Source organism: Salmo trutta, chromosome 20 (genome assembly GCF_901001165.1).
Source record: "Salmo trutta chromosome 20, fSalTru1.1, whole genome shotgun sequence".
In the NCBI taxonomy this organism is placed as follows: domain Eukaryota; kingdom Metazoa; phylum Chordata; class Actinopteri; order Salmoniformes; family Salmonidae; genus Salmo; species Salmo trutta.
In genome coordinates this window covers 41,325,437-41,346,522 of record NC_042976.1, presented here as the reverse complement: position 1 = coordinate 41,346,522, position 21,086 = coordinate 41,325,437, and the positions used below count along the sequence as shown (strand labels likewise).

The 21,086-nt window shown below is 44.7% G+C and overlaps 1 protein-coding gene across 11 annotated transcripts in view; it reads left to right on the top strand.

Moving 5' to 3' along the window:
- Positions 1–21,086, top strand: part of pkp4 (plakophilin 4) — a 110,714-nt gene that overhangs the window by 8,788 nt on the left and 80,840 nt on the right. For 5 of the 11 annotated variants that reach the window (XM_029703344.1, XM_029703337.1, XM_029703336.1 and 2 more), the window contains exon 2: positions 12,021–12,160. In XM_029703344.1, the coding sequence (XP_029559204.1) occupies positions 12,021–12,160 (140 nt within the window). Of the gene's footprint in view, positions 1–4,928; positions 5,004–5,196; positions 5,375–5,730; positions 5,863–5,911; positions 5,930–8,343; positions 8,523–12,020; positions 12,161–13,393; positions 13,764–21,086 lie in introns of those variants that run through there. The other 6 variants (XM_029703339.1, XM_029703338.1, XM_029703341.1 and 3 more) reach the window with 6 other exon arrangements.

Sequence of the window (21,086 nt, the reverse complement as noted above, 5' to 3'; positions counted from 1 at the left end):
TAGTGTACATTGAAGTCCAATGCTTTTGATAAAAGTACACATTTCACCTCAGAGCAGTATGCATGCTTGTTCATGTAGAACAATATCTGAGAGAACAATTAAAGCCCTTCTCATAGATTCTTTATTACCTCAGCTCAACTACCTCCCACTCCTCAGCCCAGCTCCCTCCCACTCCTCCTAGTGCTCTATATCCCCTTTCCTCTGGCTTTGCTTTATAAGCCATCTTGTGTTTTAGAGTTCCTGTTTCCAAGTGCCATTGGTTTGTTCTAAAAATGTGTATATTAACCTTTAACCATAAGAAGAGCATGGCATTTAGCTAACTGGCTAAAACGTTCTTTTAAAAGGGCAACTGAAGGTGATTGGACTGTTTGTCATTTTCCTCTAAATCTAATTTCCCTTCCTCTACATGGTTCAATGCACGTTAGCCCCCAAGTTGTGTACGGAACTACGTTTTGTTATACCTTTCCTTTTGTTGTTGCTAAAGCCACCAAGGAAGGCTCCCAACACAAGATGTATATGCTGCTCTGAGTTGGAGCCAATTATGTATATAAACCCCTGGATTGCTGTTATTACGTCTTGGCCAATGAAAAGCTTTGAAGTCGCTGGTCAGACATACAGTATTGGCACTCCCCAGTAGGAGAAGTCCTCCATAGGAACGAATGGAATTGTACAGTATTTCAATGAAAGTATTTTAAATGTGTATGTTTAGCTCACATAGTATCATTTAAAAGTGTGCTTAAAGGTAATAAAATACAAAAATGAATATAGACATTAATAAATGCATTTCTAAAGCTTCCAAATCTTTTTTACAATGATGGCAAAGTGCCACGATGGAGGTACTGTGGCTTCAACACAGCGCCCCCTTTCAGTCATCTAGTGTATATATAAATAATTGGTTGGAAGGCATCGGTTTAGCTAGCCTCATACACATCTTGTGCACATAAAGGCTTGCAAAAAACTGTGACAATCTCTACATCGCATGCCTCATCCCTCGGTTGGAAAGTAAATATGCACTTGGCCTCTTCTACTGTAAAGTGTTTTTTCTTCTCTACACATAAATTTCCCTGTCCTTGAGAAGGATTCTGTTAAAGTGAACGAGACATACAATATTTGAAAGAGAAGTTTACTTGTATATCCGTAATAAAAGCCAATGTATCATTGTGCTGTGCAGGATTCTCTGTTGGGATGTTGGAGCTCAGCTTTGTAGCTCGCGGTTATGATCAGCAATGACTTTCCTGGTGGTACGGGCACCGCCAGGCAATTACTTCACAGATTCAATGTGACAGGACGTTTGTTTGCGCCGAAGCCAAAGAAGGGAAGGAACATGTGACGGAAATGCGACCTTCAAAATAAAATGATATAGTCATTTATTTGATTTGATTTCACTGGTGATTTGTGAAAGCGGCTTCACTTTTCATAGTTTGCTATGACTTCATCTATTTCTCAGCAACACTGTTGGTATTGTAGAAGTGATTGAAAGGAACTGGGAGATACAACAAGGTTAAGCGTTCTCAAATAAGGGAATTGTGGTTTTGTAGCCAGGCCTGTTTTCCCAGCTGTGAGTTGAAGGCCAGGACAGAACAGAAGAAGACAGGTGTGCTCCCACACTGCAGGTCAGGGATGCCCACCACCAGGTGGGTTAGAGCTGTAATGGGTTAATGAGCTGTAAAACTATGGGTGCTACGCTAGCTGCAGCACGCTAACCAGCCCTTAATGATTGGATCGCCTTGGATAGACCAACTCTATTTTTAATGAGAAATGAATTACTTCATCCCCATTTTTTATATATATTTTTTGTACTTTTCACCCCTTTTTCTCCCATATTGGTAGTTGCAGTCTTGTCCCATCATTGCAACTCCCGTACGGACTCAGGAGAGGCTAAGGTCAAGAGCCATGCATCCTCCAAAACACAATCCTGCTGATCCGCACTGCTTCTTGACAAACTGCTCACTTAGCCCAGAAGCCAGCCGCACCAATGTGTCAGAGGAAACACCATACAACTGGCAACCGAAGTCAGTGTGCATGCGCTCGGCCCATCACAAGGAGTCACTAGAGCGCGATAGGACAAGGCCGGCCAAACCCTCCCCTAACTCAGATGACGCTGCGCCAATTGTGCGCCGCCTCATGGGTCTCCTGGTCACGGCCGGCTGCGACACAGCCTGGGATTGAACCCAGGTCTGTAGTGACGCCTCTAGCACCTGCGATTCAGTGCCTTAGACCACTGCGCCACTCGGGAGGCCCCAAGGCTGTTTTCTAAAGGCTCTTTCATGCAGTTATCAGTATCAACCACTTCATTTGAATGGACGGCAGCACGGTTCTCGGTGACCTCTGTTCATCCACTCTAAGTCAGTGCGTATTTAATAAGCAATATTAATGCAAATCAGCCGTCAGGGGAGATGTTGCCAGATCCAGTCTAACTCGTCTTCTGCCTCAGACCTCTCTTTATAGGGGATATGCTGCTAGTAGTTTCTACTAATGGAAACGTTGATGGCCTGTTCCTTACCCGAGGAGGTTCCTTACCCCATAATCTTCTCCCAAGGGTTTTTGGGATGGGGTTTTATGTCTTTCGTCCCTAGTGTCACCTTCTCCCCCCTCTATAGTGGTTTGATCCTTTCCGTGCTGTGTGAGGGCATTTGAAGAGGGTATCACTTTACGTTAAGATAAAAGGGTTACCCTTTACGATCAGATGTTTTACACTTTACACCACGTTGCTGTAATCTTTATGCATGTGTAACGCTGTAATCACTACAGTAACACAATTGTTTTTTTCCTATTATTTAAGGTATTGCTTTGTTTATGGCATAGTGATGGAGTTGAGCGTTTCTTGCTATTACACATTCGGAACAAGGAACAGTCCCCATTCCTTTGGACTGTGTGTCGCGGATAGGACTGTCTTCTAACGAATAAGGTTGTGTTCAGCTGGTTATCTCCCGCTCCCATTGCAGCTCATCATTCCTCTTTGATCGAAGCCAATGGCAGTAATGTGTGCTATCCCCAATGAGCGTTCCGACTTGAGAGTCCTCGGATGTCTCGGTCCTTGTGTGCGAGTCCCAAACGGCACCCTATTCCCTGTATGGTGTGCTACTTTTGACCAGGGCCCCAATATGACACCATTCGGGGTGCATCGTGATCCGCGATGGATGTGTGTGGATGTTGACTGGGAGGGAACATGGTTGGGAGTACAGCTAGCTCATAGAAACAGAACAGGTACCGGAGGAGGAGGTGGGGGGGTTGTGAGGGCTGGCTGGCAGCGGCGAGGCTGTGTGATAAACACCACATGTCATTTTCTCATGGTGTTGTACAGGGGACCTGACACAGCCCTACTGGGCACTCTGCCCACGGCTGGATGGCGGCTGGATGGCAGCTGGATGCTGGCCCCGTCAATACCAGGGATGGAGCATAGCAGGAGATAAACAAGATTGATGTGACGTTGATACTTCACCGCGATCATATGAATCGCCCCCTACTGTATAGTAGCACATTCCACAATGAAATGTGCTCATGAGAGAAAGCACGAGCGTGCGCACACACCCCCACAGATGGAAGTGTGAGTGACTGTAATTGTTGCCGCTGTCACCCCCCTTACTTTCCCATCTGCTGTCTGAACCTACAAGGATGCCCGGGTGATGAATAGGCAGCCAGCTAAGCTAAAGCTAACGCTGTCCTTACCAGTGGTGTGATTGATCATTCAGTTGAGGACAGTGAAGGCAGTTCATCGGCTGCTTTAATCAGTCTTAAGCTGAAGAAGCAGCCCAGCACCTCGGTAATTCACTCCAGACAGGGTGCATTGTGGGGGCCAGAACACTGCCAATAGTGGCCAATTGTTATGCTAATGCGTTTTTACATCCTATTTGTTTCCAGTCATTTCGATCATCTTGGTATTTCTCGCTGGTCCTCTCCATAAAATCTATCCCATTTCTACTGTTCACATTGAAATGTGGTAACCACCTGATATGGTAGAAATTGAAATCAACAGCTATGAGTGTGAGGCGGAATGGAATGGAAAATTGATTCAACTGAATTTATTTCCGCTTTTCTGTCTGAAAGAATAAATAACTTTCAGTGCGGCCCTGATCACCATTTAATTTCCCTTCTTTTTGAACCACGGCGGCGGCGTGAGCCGTGAATACACGAAGCACTCAGAATTATGTAGAGTGTTATTTCTGTTTTGACTTTGTTTTGCTGCTGTTTTTTTTTTTTTGCTTCAGCAAAATGAGCCTGGTCGTGTTCACTCTTGTGGAGAAAATCCGAGCATTCATCGTGTATTCAGCTCTACCAGGGAGAACCCTCAGTTGACTTTTGTGTTCTGTCTCAGTGTGTGGCCGCCGTTTTCACTTCTTCAGAGAGTTAACCAGCCTACAGAGCCGACGGAAAGCTTGTGATTCTTGAGGGTTTGCAGCTGACTCCATTTGACGTGAAGGGGCATGTTTATGCTCCGTTCCCCCTTTAAAGTCGTCTTTCGGTGGGCGTCGTCAATCAGAGTGTAATTTATGCCCCCACTCTGTCACAACATGTTACTGATGACATGTTTCAAAACGCTGATGAGCCATTTGGATCAGTCTCTCTGTGAGGCTATTCCTTATATAGTAGGGCCGGAACGATACCAGTATTGCGATACTCGTATCGTGACAAGGAAACAAAACACTTCTTTAGGAAAACAGCCCTAATGGAAACAAACATTGTATTGTCATCCAGCATTTATTTCCCAAGCTATAGCGCACCATATTTTACCTACAGCAGGTTTGTGTTTTCATTGTTGCCATGGGATACTGGCACCGTCACAGCCCTACTACAGTATATAGCGCACCAGAGCGCAATAGTCTGTGGTCAAAAGTAGTGCACTATAAACAGAATAGGGTGCCATTTGGGATGGAGGTAGGGGTGAATGAACAGAGCAGGAGGAAGTTCCTCATAGAATGACCGATCATAGTCCTCTGTTGGGAACGTTGCAACGCTGTAGACATGTCTAAAATGCTCGCGCATGAAGTCATCCACTTTGAATGGTGAGTCGCTTTGGCTGAATGAATTTCATTGGAAGAGGGCTATCTGGGTTATAAGTTGTGTGTTGTATGAACTGCTTTAGGCTGATCTGGTATGACTGTGTTTCCTGCCTGACTCCTGGCTTATCTTGAGCCAGGCCCATCCCTGTACACACACGCTCAGAGTGAGTTAGATGTCGCAACATTTGTAGGATATGATTCAAGGAGGTGTGAGGCAGACAGAACATCTATAACATCCTCTGAAGATGTCCTCCCTCATTTGAAATCCCTTTCAAGTCATCCGATTGAGTGGGGTGACTTGTGACTCAAGGTCTCAGCTTCTCCACAAGGCTAACCTCTGACTTTTATTAAGTCCCACATCACCACGTCAAGAGGTAGGTTTTGCTTCTACCTCTGATCTCTTAGGCTGTCCCCATAGGAGAACCCTTTTTGGTTCCAGGTAGAACCCTTTTTGGTTTCAGGCAGAACCCTCTGTGTAAAGAACCCAAAAAGAGTGAATGTGTATACAGTATTATTATATTATTGATCTGTGTGTGTGCATGCGTGAGAGTGTGTGTGTGTGTGTATATATATATGTGTGTTTGTGTGTGTGTACGAGGGTGTGCGTGTCTACATACTGCAGATGCATGCCGAGGCGTGTACGCACGCATACGTGTGCGTTATGCATGCGGCGTGTGTGTGTGTGTGTGTGTGTGTTCGAGACGAGCTCCAGCGCGTGCTGAGATTACATTCCTTAGCTTTTGGGGTGTGTCAAACAGAGTAAAGCGTTTTCAGCTGTCGAGCCTGTTCAGCTCAACAGAAAGTCACATGTTTAGAGATCCATCAGTAGCCTTGTGTGTTCCGCTGTCAAAGAAGGCATCAGGTATGTACACACACGACTCTCTTTGCCATCCTCTTGAATCTTTGATGGGAGGTAAACCACAGAATTCGTAAGTCCTTTTACTGGGAGTTTTTCAAAGGAAATTGAATGACACAGAATTGCCTCAGCAGGGTATTTCTGTGCTCTAGGGCCTATTTTGTGGAGCACTTGAACTTGTTTGTGTACAACCCATGCTTTTTAAAAAACCAGATGACTTGAATTACTGTAGTTCTGGCTATCTAAGCATGTGTGTTTTGTCTGCGGAATACTCTGTGCTGGGGCTTTCAGGATATGTTTTTGACAACTACTTAGTAAGAAATATGTTGCAGTCTTGCTGTAGCCTGGATAAATGCTTTATTTTGGCCCGACGTACAATTATAATGAATGTCTTTGTTCTTTTTTGGGGGGGGGTTTCTTTATCGGTGCTGAAATATGGCATCAGCCTCACTTAGTGAAGTCTGAAAAGGCAATCCGAGACCATTAATATCACTTTTATTTAGCTAAGTCAATATGCTATTTGAAAGAGGCAATTAAGCATTGTGGGTCTTTGGGGACATTGCAGCGGCTGCTTTGTGCTGTGAAATGGAGGTCTCTTCATGTTCCGTGCTGGCCTGGCTGGCGGGTCATTGCACGTGGCTAAGGCATCAATCAGTTGGCTTATAGAAGAGTTAATTATGTTTTTATTTTTTTCCCTCATCCTCACGCCGGCTTAAGAAGTCCAGAGGAACGAATGATAGGGGGGGGGCAAAGAGTTCTAATGGAACTTTAAACTTGGACCGATATAACACTTATTAGGCCTCCTGCATAGTGTACTATACGCTTTAGTTTTTTTTTTTTTTGCCTTGTTGCTGGTCCAATTAGCACCCTTATGGGGGAAAAACCACATGAATGTCAGGTGATCACATGTGATCTAAGGTGAAGTGAATGGGACAACATGTCAAGCAACAAGTGATAACGTGAAACTGCACCTGTGAAAACATGTTACCGCATGTGAAGTGTTCCAAAAACATGTGACATTCCCCTTGAAATCATGTGGCTTTCCGCATGTGAAATCATGTGTGTTTTTTTCTGTAAGGGACAGAGATTTAACTTAGACAGATGTGGGTTTCCGTAGAAGTTAAAACACCTTACCTAATTTAGTAGTGAAAGCAAGGGGAGCACCATATTGTGGTAGGCTTTCATTCCAATTACTGTGAGTAGCTAGCTTGAGGCAGCGCACAACTCTATTTGCACTGCACATTTCCCAGGCTTTTCTCTTGAAGACTGCTGCTCTGCTGAGACTTTCTGCCTCTGAAATTCAGGCTGATGTATAATTATATCTGAGCTCAGGTTTTCCCCTCCACGTTTCTTTGTTCAACAAATGTGACCTGGTTAATTTGGGTGTCAGTCAGCCTTATGAGGCCTTCTTCTCCGCGGTTCTTTCCCTCCGCCGACTAACGTTCCAATGTGTATTTTTGACCCAGGGCGCCATTGCTTTCAATCGGGTGACTCGAAGGGGTTGTCTACCGTTTGTAGATGGGACACGAACGATGAAAGAGTATGTCTGTCTGCCACTGTGTTTGAGTTGCTTTTCTGTGCTCCCTGGGGAGGATGCGAGGCAGGAGGCACCGCTTCTATATCGATTGCGTAATAGAAGCTTAGAAGAGCGGCTGCACCATGAGGTCACTGACTGGACTACTAGACCATGTGACCTGATTGGCGTCGGTGGGAATTACGGAGATGCTGAGGATTTTAATAGTTTAGGAAAGAGGATTTGGATTTGACTTGTCAAGGCTGCTTGGCCGAGTAGCCAGTTGGTAGCAGGATAATAGTGTTTACAAATGCTCATTGTTTTGTTGATTCCTTGACACTTGGGGCACTTCCAGCTCCAGTTTATATCATGTGCCCATTAGATGGTGGGAAGAGGTCGAATTAGCCCAGTGTTTTTGGCCAGAAGAAATGGATAAGCTGACCAGGGGTCAGTTGTGTCCCTCCCTGTGTTTCTGCCTGTGTAAATGGGGGGGGGGGGGGGGTGTGTCTTCTAGGGAAAGCTCTTTACTCCAGGCAGATGTATTTTTGCCACGGTGTGTTTTGACTCGCACAGAAGGCACAATAATCCTCCCAAGATATTGTCACTGAGTCCCACAGGAAGTCCTAATAGTCTGTGTGTTTTATTGACCATGTTTATGTCTTGGGCTTAACCAGAGGAAATGACCAGGCTCATAATGACATGGGCCCGTCTATTTGTTCTGAGTGACTTAACCTGGATCCTGTGATTTCCTCTGGTATTGTCTTGGAGGCATTATTCTAATTACGGTATTTAAAGCCGCGCTGATTGCATTTGACTCCATGTGCATTATGGGTACTTGGCAGGCAGCCTCTAGCTGGGCTTTGAAATTACCAGACGCCAAAATAACACCTACAGAGACCTGATGCACAGGAGCTTTTTACAAGCCACTAGTTCATTCAGGTTTTATTTTTTTTTCTTCTCATCTGGGATTGAAGGGAAACAACCGAGGTAATCCTGAAGATCCTGCCGGGTCAGCAGCGCCGCTCTAACTACCAGGTAGTAGCAGGAGTAGTGTGCAGCAGAGCTCTCTGGAGCCTGATCTGGGAGCAGCCGAGAACCCCGATCTGAGAGGAGTTAAGTAGTCCTGTCCCAGATAGGATGGGGAATTTCAGAGGTAAGCTAAGATACAAATCATCATTTTCCTTTTGCTTTAGGGGAGCGCCGATTTGGTTTGCCGAATCATATTTGTTTTCTGAGTTTTTTCTCTCACTCTGCTCAGTGAGCAGTTTCCCAACCTTAAATTTATTTTCAAGGAAATGTGTCATGAGTCGTATTGCATTGCCTCGGTCTTCCTGCGTATCACTGTGAATTTATGGCGTTGTTTTTGGTTGCACTCATCTGTTTATTGGAGAGTTGGGTTACATGTTCTCCGTAAAAAGTAATACTGTATGCATGTAAAGTGCATTCAGAAAGTATTCAGACCCCTTCACTTTTTCTACATTTTATTACATTACAGCCTTATTCTAAAATTGATTTAATTCTTTTTTCCCCCTCTTTAATCTACACACAATACCCCATAATGACAAAGCAAAAACTGGTTTTAATACATTTTGTATAAAAAAAAAATGAAAAACTGATATCGCATTTACATAAGTTTTCAGACCATTTACTCAGTACTTTGTTGAAGCACCTTTGGCAGCAATTACAGCCTCGAGTCTTCTTGGGTATGACGCTACAAGCTTGGCACATCTGTATTTGGGGAGTTTCTCTAATTCTTCTCTGCAGATCCTCTCAAGCTCTGTTGTGTTGAATGGTGAGCGTCTCTGCACAGCTATTTTCAGGTCTCTCCAGAGATGTTAGATCAGCTTCAAGTCCGGGCTCTTGCTGGGCCACTCAAGGACATTCAGATACTTGTCCCAAAGCCACTCCTGCGTTGTCTTGGCTGTGTGCTTAGGGTCGTTGTCCTGTTGGAAGGTGAACCTTCACCCCAGTCTGAGGTCCTGAGCACTCTGGAGCAGCTTTTCATCAAGGATCTCTCTACTTTGTATCCTTTCATCTTTCCCTCGATCCTGACTAGTCTCCCAGTCCCTGCCGCTGAAAAACATCCCCACAGCATGATGAAGCCACCAGTATGCTTCACCGTAGGGATGGTATTGGCCAGGTGATGAGCGGTGCCTGGTTTCCTCCAAATGTGACACTTGGCATTCAGGCCAGAAAGTTCAATCTTGGTTTCATCAGATCAGAGAATCTTGTTTCTCATGGCCTGAGAGTCTTTAGGTACCTTTTGACAAACTCCAAGCAGGCTGTCATGTGACTTTTACTAAGGAGTGGCTTCTGTCTGGCCACTCTACCATAAAGGCCTGATTGGTAGAGTGCTGCAGAGATGGTTGTCCTTTTGGAAGGTTCTCCCATCTCCACAGAGGAACTTTGGAGCTCTGTCAGAGTGACCATCGGGTTCTTGGTCACCTCCCTGACCCCCGATTGCTCAGTTTGGCCGGGCGGCCAGCTCTAGGAAGAGTCTTGGTGCTTCCAAATTTCTTCCATTTAAGAATGATGGAGGCCACTGTGTTCTTGGAGACTTTCACTGCTGCATAAATGTTTTGGTACCCTTCCTAGATCTGTGCCTCAACACAATCCTGTCTCGGAGCTCTACGGACAATTCCTTTGACCTCATGGCTTGGTTTTTGCTCTGACATGCACTGTCAACTGTGGGACCTTATATAGACATGTGTGTGCCTTTCCAAATCATGTCCAGTCAATTGACCAATCAACATCTCAATGGAAACAGGATGCACCTGAGCTCAATTTCGAGTCTCTTAGCAAAGAGTCTGAATACTTCTGTAAATAAGGTATTTCTGTTTTTTATTTGTAATACATTTGCAAAAATTTCTAAAAACCTGTTTTTGCTTTGTCATTATGGGGTATTGTGTTGTAGATTGATGAGAAAAATATATCATTTAATCAATTTTAGAATATGGCTGTAACGTAACATAATTTGGAAAAAGTGATGGAGTCTGAATACTTTTCGAATGCACTGTACATGAACAAAGGCCATTCCAGATACTTTGTCTGTGGTGACTAAAGCAGACCTGTTTTTCTCACTGACAGGGACATGCTAGCTGAATGGCATTCTCTCTAATCCTTCCATAGTATAGGGTTTCAACAGAAACCGACTGTGAGCCCTGACTACTCTTGCTGGGTTGGCCTCTTCTTGCCAGTTAAAAAAAAATTCCCGGACAATGCTGTCTTTTTTTGCTCTTGTTTTTGTAACTGTCTTGACTCAGGGAGAAGGAGCACACACTGAAACTGTAACTCTCTGGCTTCCTGTCGCTGCTCCATTTCATAGAAACTAATGACGAGCGAGTGTGTAACAAGTAGGGGAATAAAAACATTCCACCCTGCCACATTGCAAAGTATCTGTAACCCTGCTACCGACATGCCTGCTTGTAGTAATATCCCATGTCTGCCTCCCAATGACCAGACACGTGATCCGATCAGCTGTCACCGTGAAATACTCATCGCCTCTGTGTGGTGACAACATCCTAGAATACCACGGGGTCACGTATGGGCCGAATGTCTGGGGGACCTCCCACACGTAGCAGGGCTAGCCTGGCTAGTCTTCGCAGGACAGGAGCTTCCCATCCAGGGCCTGTCTGTCTCTACTGTAAACAGCCTAGTGGGCCTCTCTGCTGGCTGGCTGGCTGGCTGTCAGCCTGTGTTAACTGATTCATGTACTTGGTATGTTGTGGTGTGTATGCACCTCCAGTAGTACTGTACTTCATAACTTTAATAGTGTATGGCACTTTTGGCGTAATACGCCAGAACGACTCCACCAATCACCAGCTGACTACCATAATGAATGAGGTGTATTAAAAGAGACAGTTTCATGGAGGTCTTATTGAGTTATGCTGGGAGGGGTGGTGCTCTGGTTGGTGTAAAGATATTGTTTAATGACGCTTTCCAGAAGCCAATATCTGGGCAGAAATTCACCGGCTTCGGCCCCCGGTGCTTAACCACCCTGTCTGGCTAAACAGGCTCCTTCAGGTAAATATTAATCAGGAATGGCCTTCCCATACATTTCCCTGGTGGTAGACCTGTCAACAATTATAATGAAGGCCACAACTACTTGCGCTCTGACTTTTTCATTTCACTCCTGTCGCCCAGGAGCGAGGGAAGAAAGAGAACGCGTTATCTCTTCCTTACGCCTGCTGGTGTGTGTTTTCCTGTGTGGTGCCGCCGCACGCTCTGGGAATTGTGGGAAGTCAAATGTCCTTTTTGGACACTTGAAGATGTTGTGTGTTTGTCTGTGTTGTTTTTAATTTTTTTTTTAATGAGTTTGACACATCATCACTTAAGTTATTTGTTGCGTTAAGGCCATATGGAATTGAATCGCTGGCTGTCTATCTTTGGAATGATCCATCTGGCATGCGTGGGTGTGTTTATGTGTGTGTTAGCCTACTGTTGTTGTATCTTCAGTGAATCTATAGCCAGACTGTGTATTAAGTCTGCTTGGTGGGTTCTGTGCCCACTTGCGTGCTTGTGTGTCTTATTGTATCTACTGTGCCAATGGTCTTTGGATGGTATGGTAGTGTGTACGCAACTACACACATATGTCCACATGTATGTGTCACGAGGACCATGTTGGGTGACCAGATTGTTTGTGTCCCTACAGGAGGAATGCCAGCTCCTGAGCAGAGCCCAGTGACGGAGGAGGGGCTTCTGCTGACCATCAGAGAGGGAACCCAACACACCAACAGGAACATGGAGGCTGACACCACCGCCAACAACATCCTGGCCTCTGTCAAAGAGCAGGTACAGCAAATCCAATAACACCTATCTTACTGTATCATTGCACAGAGCAGGTACAGGAACTTCTAAAACATCAATCATGCTGCAATCACTCGAGGACAGACTATGTAAACATAAATGGTACAGAGGATCTGTCTTTATACTAGGAGTACCGATTGATAACGAGCAGCAACAGTTGCTGAGGTTTTTGCTCACTGGTTATTTGGACAAATCCCGATTTCTCAGGGGTTAGCATCTTACGAAGGGGAGGGCACATTTGGCCCGTACACTTGCCCGTAACTTGCCAAGAGAGAGGGTGGATCTCTTCGTTCCCGGTTCCGATCCTCATTCTAGCATCTCTTCTCTTAACATGTATGGACCAAGACCTTAATCGAGCGTCTGACCGGTTACGCAAGACGTTAGTTCTGGCTTAACCGAGATTACTCAGCTTCCATAACATCTCTCAAACTGTATCCCTGCCCATAGTGCCCAAAAAACACCTGTATCATTCCCTGCCACAGAGCAGGTACACACACCTCTGTAACACCTCTCACACTGTAACATAGCCCAATAGAAGGTACACAAACCTCTGTAACACCTACCATATTGCACCACTGCTAAAGAGTAGGTACAGTCAGGCTGTACTTTATCCCTGCACTCTTAGACACACCCACCCTGTATCAACAGTGGTACTATCTCGTTTACCTAGTGCGAGCTGGCCCAGATTACTGTAGAAAGTGCCTCGTCGAGAGGCTGTCGTTTTTACCGCGACATTTATCACCAGACTCTTCGCCACACTTACTGTTTGTGAACACAGCTAAAAAGCTCCGGATGCTTGGTCCTTTGACCGTTAGCAGGCAGTCCTAGCTGGCGGTAGGTAGGAACCGGGGACTAAGTTGTGTCCGGCGGTGCTGCGTTTCCACAATCAAGAGATCCATCTAGTGCAAACAGAGAGATTAGCCATCTGTGTAAGGACACGCTCTGACTCACAGTCCTCCCTGTGCTCACCCCTCGCTCTCTCCCTTCCTCCCTGGCAGCGCTTCACACTCCCATTGTTTACCCAAGTCAACAGGAAGGAGAGTTCCATTGGAGAGCACCTGTCGATGTCACTTCCTTCCCCCAGAGTGCTCATCTGCTCTGCCGCTCCTCCTTAGGCTTAGTCAGGACAAGAAGGCAGTAAGTGAGGCAGGGAGAGAGAGAGAGAGAGAGCGACAAAGAGAGAAAGGAAGAGAAAGAAAGTGACAGAGGGAGAGAGAGAGAGAGAGAGAGGAAAGGAAGAGAATGACGGAGAGGAAGAGAGAGAGAGAGTAGCCATAGAGAGTTCTGTACTTTAAAAGGCTGGATGGAGACATGCCTCGGAGGCAATTCTTGTTTGGGATTTGGGAGAGCGTAAATTAATCCGTCCTCAGTGTTTAAAGGGAGTTGGAGAGAGAGACAAGAGGGAGGGAGAGGAGGAGGAAACCGGGTGCCTTGTGGAGGTCACCGTTGTTGCTGGGGTTGTAGTTATTTTCCTGGTTCTGCACGAGTCTTTCCTGTGATTGTGAGGAGGCAGACCTTCGAGGGATCCTGCCTGGTTTAAACATGCTAACCCGTGCCTGTGGACAGGCTTATGACGAGTGCTTGCATGGTGAGTCAGTATGCTAACACCCCCCCCCCCCCCCCCCCCTCTATATTTCTGTTAAAACTTCTCCATGTAAGTCTTCACCCTGCTCTGCCCAATGCCCAAACAAGGACAGGCTGGCCAGGATTTCTTTGATTGCGTTCTCTGTTCATTGTGGAGTCGTGCCTCCGCTCCTGACTGCTAATGAGCCAGAGAGTGTTTGATGTTAATGTCAGGGTTTTCAGACTGGAACTGCTAGTTATTCCCGGCCCGCGTCCCAAGTGGCACCCTATTCGCAATGTAGTGCACTACTTTTGACCAGAGCCATACGCGCACTAAACTGGAAACAGGGTGCTATTTGGGACGCTGTCTGGCTTTGCTGCTCCCTCTTTAGTCTTTACTGTTCTCTGACCCACTATCTGTGTGACACCTCCATAATGGCTTATTACTGCCACCATTTCAGCTTATTACAGCCACCATTTCAGCTTATTACAGCCACCATTTTTTTTGCTCATTCACACTCATCTCACTCAGAGACTTTGGGAGTTTTATTTCTTCTCTCCTTAAGACCTCGAAAGGTTTTTGAAATTAACTTTACTCTCTGGCCGTTACCGAATAGCCATACTTGCGCCCCCTAAATATTCGGCCATTTGAGTATGCGAAATTTTTTTACGTTTATTAGCATGCAACATTTAAAAAATCAAGCATACTTTAAATGCCTGGATGTCATACACTTTTCTTCTTTGACAACAGCTGATTAATAATGTATGGGGATGCGCTTCCGAAATCAACGAATAATGGGAAACAAAGCAATCGCAAATGACGCATTCTCAGCTGCGAAAATGTTGTATATGTGAATTTTCAAAGCTAGAGTATGGATTAACAATAGTTTAAATGCCAGGATGTAATACTCATTTCGGCTCTTCATCTAGTAGAATTCGATGCACACTTTCCCACAATGCATTGGAAGAGTTGGGCCGCGAGTGACAGGCCCTAGTTCTCTTCAAGTAGCCAAACAATAGTGAAGCTTCTGTGGTGGTGTTCAAATGCAGGCTAAGTATTTTTTGTTCTCCGTAATCACGAGAATTATATATTTGAAAACAGAAGTATTTTTTTTAAAGTGGGTTTCTGTTTTCTCATTGAAAAGTGTTTCTTCTCTTGGCCTTCGTCAGCGCTTTTAAACAAAATCTTTCGATTTCTGAATGTGTCGGCACCGGAGATTCGGAATGTGGATGCGATTTTGATGTCATGTTAATCAGGCGTTTTGATTTGAACATGTGGATTGTTTTAGTTTCATAGGCTACCTATTTCATTATTTAAATTATGTATGTAACAGCACTTTGGTTTCATGAATAAATATGTTGAAATGGAACCAAATGATCTGTTTCTGTCTTCAGTCCTGTTTCAATAGGATAAATGGCCTATATGAAATAAAATTAAATTGTATTTGTCACATGTGCCAAATACAACAGGTGTAGACCATACAGTGAAATGCTTACTTACAAGCCCTTAACCATCAATGCAGTTTTAAGAAGAAAAAAAAGTTAGTTTATTTTAGTAAATACTTTAAAGTTAAAAATAAGAAAAATAGAAAAATAACAAATAATTAAGGAGCAACAATAAAATAACAATAACGAGGCTATATACAGGGGGTACCGGTACAGAGTCAATGTGCGGGGCCACCGGTTGGTCGAGGTAATTGATGTAATATGTACATGTAGGTAGAGGTAAAGTGACTATACATAGATAATAAACAGAGAGTAGCAACAGCGTAATAATGTGTGGGGGGGTAGCCATTTGATTAGCTGTTCAGGAGTCTTATGGGTTGTTGGTAGAAGCTGTTTAGAAGCCTTTTGGACCTAGATTTGGCGCTCCGGTACTGCTTGCCGTGCGGTAGCAGAGAGAACACTCTATGACTAGGGTGGCTGGAGTCTTTGGATTTTTTTGGGGCCTTCCTCTGACACCACCTGGTATAGAGGTCCTGGATGGCAGGAAGCTTGGCCCCAGTGATGTACTGGGCCGTACGCACTACCCTCTGTAGCGCCTTGCGGTTGGAGGCCTAGTAGTTGCCGTAACAGGCGGTGATGCAACCAGTCAGTACACTCTCGATTGTGCAGCTGTAGAACTTTTTGAGGATCTGAGGGGGAATAGGCATTGTTGTGCCCTCTTAACGACTGTCTTGGTGTGTTTGGACCATGTTAGTTTGTCGGTGATATGGACACCAAGGAACTTGAAGCTCTCAACCTGCTCCACTGTAGGCCCCGTCGATGAGAATGGGGGCGTGCTCGGTCCTCCTTTTCCTGTAGTCCACAATCATCTCCTTAGTCTTGGTTACGTTGAGGGATAGGTTGTTATTCTAGCACCACCCGGCCAGGTCTCTGACCTCCTCCCTATAGGCTGTCTCATCATTGTTGGGGATCAGGCCTACCACTGTTGTGTTGTCAGCAAACTTAATGATGGTGTTGGAGTCGTGCCTGGTCATGCAGTCATGAGTGAACAGGCAGTACAGTAGGGGACTGAGCACGCACCCCTGATGGGCCCCCATGTTACGGATCAGCGTGGCAGATGTGTTGTTACCTACCCTTATCACCTGGGGGTGGCCCGTCAGGAAGTCCAGGATCCAGTTGCAGATGGAGGTGTTTAGTCCCAGGGTCCTTAGCTTAGTGATGAGCTTTGTGGTGTTGAACTCTGAGTTGTAGTTAATGAACAGCATTCTCACATAGGTGTTCCTTTTGTCCAGGTGGAAAGTGCAGTGTGTAGTGCAATAGAGATTGCACCATTTGTGGATCTGTTGGGGCGGTATGCAAATTGGAGTGGGTCTAGGGTTTCTGGGATAATGGTTTTAATGTGAGCCATGACCAGCCTTTCAAAGCACTTCATGGCTACATATGTGAGTGCTATGGGTCGGTAGTCATTTAGGCAGGTTACCTTAGTGTTCTTGGGCACAGGGACTATGGTGGTCTGCTATAAACATGTTGGCTACAGTATACAGTATAAATCAAATTTGATAGTCTGCCTATAACCAGCCTGAGTAGGCCCATTCCCATTCTATTCAGAGTTTAGAGAAATTAATCGAATTGGAAATGAGCTATTATCTGCCTGGTTAATATGACGCATGTCTGTTGAATTTGGAAAAATCTACCCGCACTTGGCCCCGCCCCACCTACTCAGCCAGTCAGGAGCGCTACTGTGTTGCGGCCGTGGCACACTGCATACTTTTTACGAAATGGAATGTGCTAAATTGTATGCGACGATGAGTACATAGTATGCAGTTTAGGTACGTATATAGTACGCAGTGGAGGTCGATGCCGTTTCAGATGAGGGAGGACCATTTTTTATTTATTTTTATGAGCATGGCCTTATTTCTATTACAGCATAATGGATGACTGTCATTTATATTCCATTCACCCAGTTCAATGTAACATTGATAGGTTTAGGCTACTATAGAATAGTCACATTTTCCCTATACCCATCATTGCTACAACCTAGCCTATGAAAGAAAGTTTACAATGTAAGGGCACACAGGCTGAGAGAGAAATTTGAGGTGACACATGGACAGACAGTGACACATTCAATACCACTTTGCACACTCTTGCCTGCATCTATCTGATTTAGGGTGTAATCATTAGTCCAACAGTTGCAAACAAGAGTTTATATTGGACAAATTCAGTATGTTTATCCCCGTTTCATTCCGTTTGCTTCCGTTTAAGAAAGGTTTTTCAACAAAATCGGCGGAATGAGTACACCCCTGATCACACGTAAACACAGTTCACTTTCATAGCAGCCACGTTGTATTCCTTCTTGCATCTATGCGCTCCCCTCTCACCTTTTCCCTTCGGTTGTAGACTTCAATGCACAGCACATCAGCTTTATGTGACAAGGTAAAAACATTTTTCAAGGCAAACCTTATCATAACCGCTATACACAGCATACATCGTTGTCACCATATTAGCTAAAGTAACGTCATAGTCAACATGGCTAATAGAACTAACGCGTTAGTAAACCTGCTACAATCATACAGTAAAGTTACAGTGAACAGTCAGTAAGCAGTTTAGCAGTTACACAGGTGGGCCCAGGTGACAATAAATTTGTAAAATCAAAAGCTTACCTTGACTTGGAAGAGTTCCAGTGTTGTGTTGGATAGTCATTGCCAGCTAGCTAACATTTGAGCCTGGTGTTTGAGTAGACTAAACTAGCTAGCTGCATTTGCTAGCTAAGTGAAAGTGAAAAAGCTCTCTCCCTCATTCTCTCTCTCTTTGAGTCATCTACTCATCACATTTTATGTACTTCAGTGCTAACTTGCTGTAGCGTATGCTTTCAATACCAGATTAATTTGCTGATCCTTTGATTGGGTGGATAGCATGTCAGTTCATGCTGCAAGAGCTCTGATAGGTTGGAGGACGTCCTCTGGAAGTTGTGAACATTTATAGAAGGGGGTGAGAACCATGAACCTCCTAGGTTTTGTATGGAAGTCAATGTACACAGAGGAGGACAGAAGCTAGCTGTCCTCTGGCTACACCATGGTGCTACTCTACAGAGTGCTGCTGAGGCTACTGTAGACCTTCATTGCAAAACAGTGTTTTAATTAATTATTTGGTAACATGTGAATATATTTAGTATAGTTTCATTTAAAAAGGATAACTTTTTAAATGTTTTACTATTTTTATGAAATTCACTTAGGATGATGGTCCTCCCCATAGTATGCTAGTATGGGTATTCAGACATGTCCTCCCTCTCTCTAATATTTATTATCTTATTATAATTTCTTTTAGCTGAACGGGTGTTTTTGTATATAATCTAAGACCTACTTTCTTATCAATTTCTTCTGAAGTGGAATGAAGCCGGATACCGGAGCGAAGCCACAGAATGGCACTCAGCCAGTCAGCTTCTCATTTTCTGTGAATTCAGCAATAACACTATGTTTCTTTTAATGCTTTTTCTGCCACATTAGCAAGGTTATCCCTGTGAACTGAGCACTGGAGCGCTGTAATGTGGGCTTAAGACAATAACACAGTGAAATGCGAGCCTTTTTTTTTCTCAATGCGAAAGCTTAGGCTACCCTGAAGTTAGTAAAGGCAACATGGAAAATGTGGGAGAACAGAAGAAAAGTGAACTCCTACTCCCAATCTGATGTGCGGGGAAAGTTGGCTGATTCAGAGTAACCCTCTACTATGGACGTTGTTGTGCACGGCTGAAGGGTACAATGTGCCCTGCAATAATGAAAGGCAGGAAAAAGAGGAGGAAGCCGAATGCTTTCATCCAGACGACTCCTCTCCGGAGCAGGCCTAGTTTATGACTTAATCACCTCAGCCTGGCCTGGCCCGGGTGACACTGGGTGTAACTAAGTCAACAACCAAAGAGGAATTCTTTAAGCTGTAATGCAGCCTAGCTTAGCCGTTTACAACCGGGACTATTTGGAGCTGCTGTCTAAAGGCGTAAGCATGCTTCAGTTCGGCTGGTGCCTAGCCGAGCTAAACGAGTGTGCTCGCATACTCCCTTAAAAGACCTTCACTTTATACATTTGTAAAAAGCGGCGATATTAATGCCCAAAATTTTGAAATGAGATGTTTGACGAGAATGTGTCCCCATACTTTTGGTCATGAAGTATATATGTGTGTGTGTGTGTGTGTGTTTGTATATAAAGAGACGGATCTAGATTCGACTATCTCTTTCTACACAACATACCCCCCCTCTAAGTGGTGCAGTGTAAAAACAACAGCTCTCCCACACCCCATGTCCCTGCAATAATTATCTTAATACCAGTAGACAGTATTTTTGCTCTGTTAGCCAATTTGAAAATGAGAGGCTTTTAAAAATATCCACACATTTGTCAATCATTGCATTAATCAAGTGTTCAACACTATGTGCAATGTGATTTAGAGGAGGAGCTCCTCTAAGGGTGTGGTGCCATTCAGAGCAGACAAGGAGGCAGTTGAGCTGAGCATGCATTATAATGCTCCCTCCCTTTCAATTCAAGGGCTTTATTGGCATGGGAAACATATGTTAACATTGCCAAAGCAAGTGAAGTAGATGATATACAAAAGTGAAATAAACAATAAAAATGAACTGTAAACACCACACTCACAGAAGTTCTCTGTCTCTCTCACACAACCTTCTGATAAGGGTGTAACTCTGAACTGTGTGTGTGGCTGCTAGCCTGCTAACTGTGGGGTACAGTGGTTACGTAACAGCTAGCAGGGGGGTTCATGTCTGTTTCACATAGACAGGTGCCCTCAGGTCAACTCAACTTAAACCGCCAATCCCACTGTGTGGTTGTGTCCGAAATGGCACCCTATTCCCTTTATAGTGCACTACTTTTGACCAAAGCTGGGTGCCATTTGGGATGTAGCCTGTGACTCCGGGGGTTAGACAATCAGGAGCTGGGCTTAAAGGGATATTTAACCCAAATTACCAAATGACATGTTGGTTTCTTTACCCTGTAAGCACTCTATGGACAAGGTATGACAGCAATCTGTGCTTTGGTTTAGTTTCCCTGTCACTGTTTCCAAATCAATTTGTGGCACAAATCCCATTTAGCATTTGTGGCACAAATCCCATTGAAGCCAAGGGATCGATATTAGCATTTTTTTGTGCATCATGTTCAAATCATCTATAAGTGACTTTGATGAGCTGCACAATACATTTGAGGTACTTTTGGATGATTTGGACATGATGCACGAAAAATGCTAATATCGGTCCCATGACTTGAATGGGATTTGTGCCACAAATGCTAAAATGTTAGCATTTGTATACAGTGCCAGGGAAATAAAACCAAAGCATGGAAGACCAGAAAGCGGAGTAAGCGGACACAGTGCCAGGGTGGATTACCCATGAGCTCTAGCAGCTCTCTCAGAGATGTCCATCTCTTGGCAGCACAGAGCCCAGACTCTCCCACCAACGAGAACTGATGTAGGCTGAACTAACACTGCAGGTCAGCTTACCTACATCCCTTTGTTCACTGCAATAGCAGTATAACGGCAGGATCGAACGTTTCTACATTGCTCTCCCCATAGACAGACCGTGCCTGGTGCCACATTTTGGAAAATACTTAGCTATCGAGCTACCAGAGAAAATGTTTGTGAGGCCCAGATGAATGGCAGTCCGAAAGGAAGAAATGATTGCCCTTCTTTGGCAGTGTTTGGATCTTTGTTGTGTCCTTAAAGACACACAGATTGGCTTTTGTGTTGCTTTTGTTCAGCTGCAGAAGGCATCATCATCAACCGCAGCAGCTTTTGTGGCACAGCCAGCCAGGCAGAACAACACAACTGCACAGCAGCCCTCTACCATCAGGCCGTTTTATGTGAGCTTGGAGGATATTGAATGCATCCCAAATGGCACCCTATTCCCTAC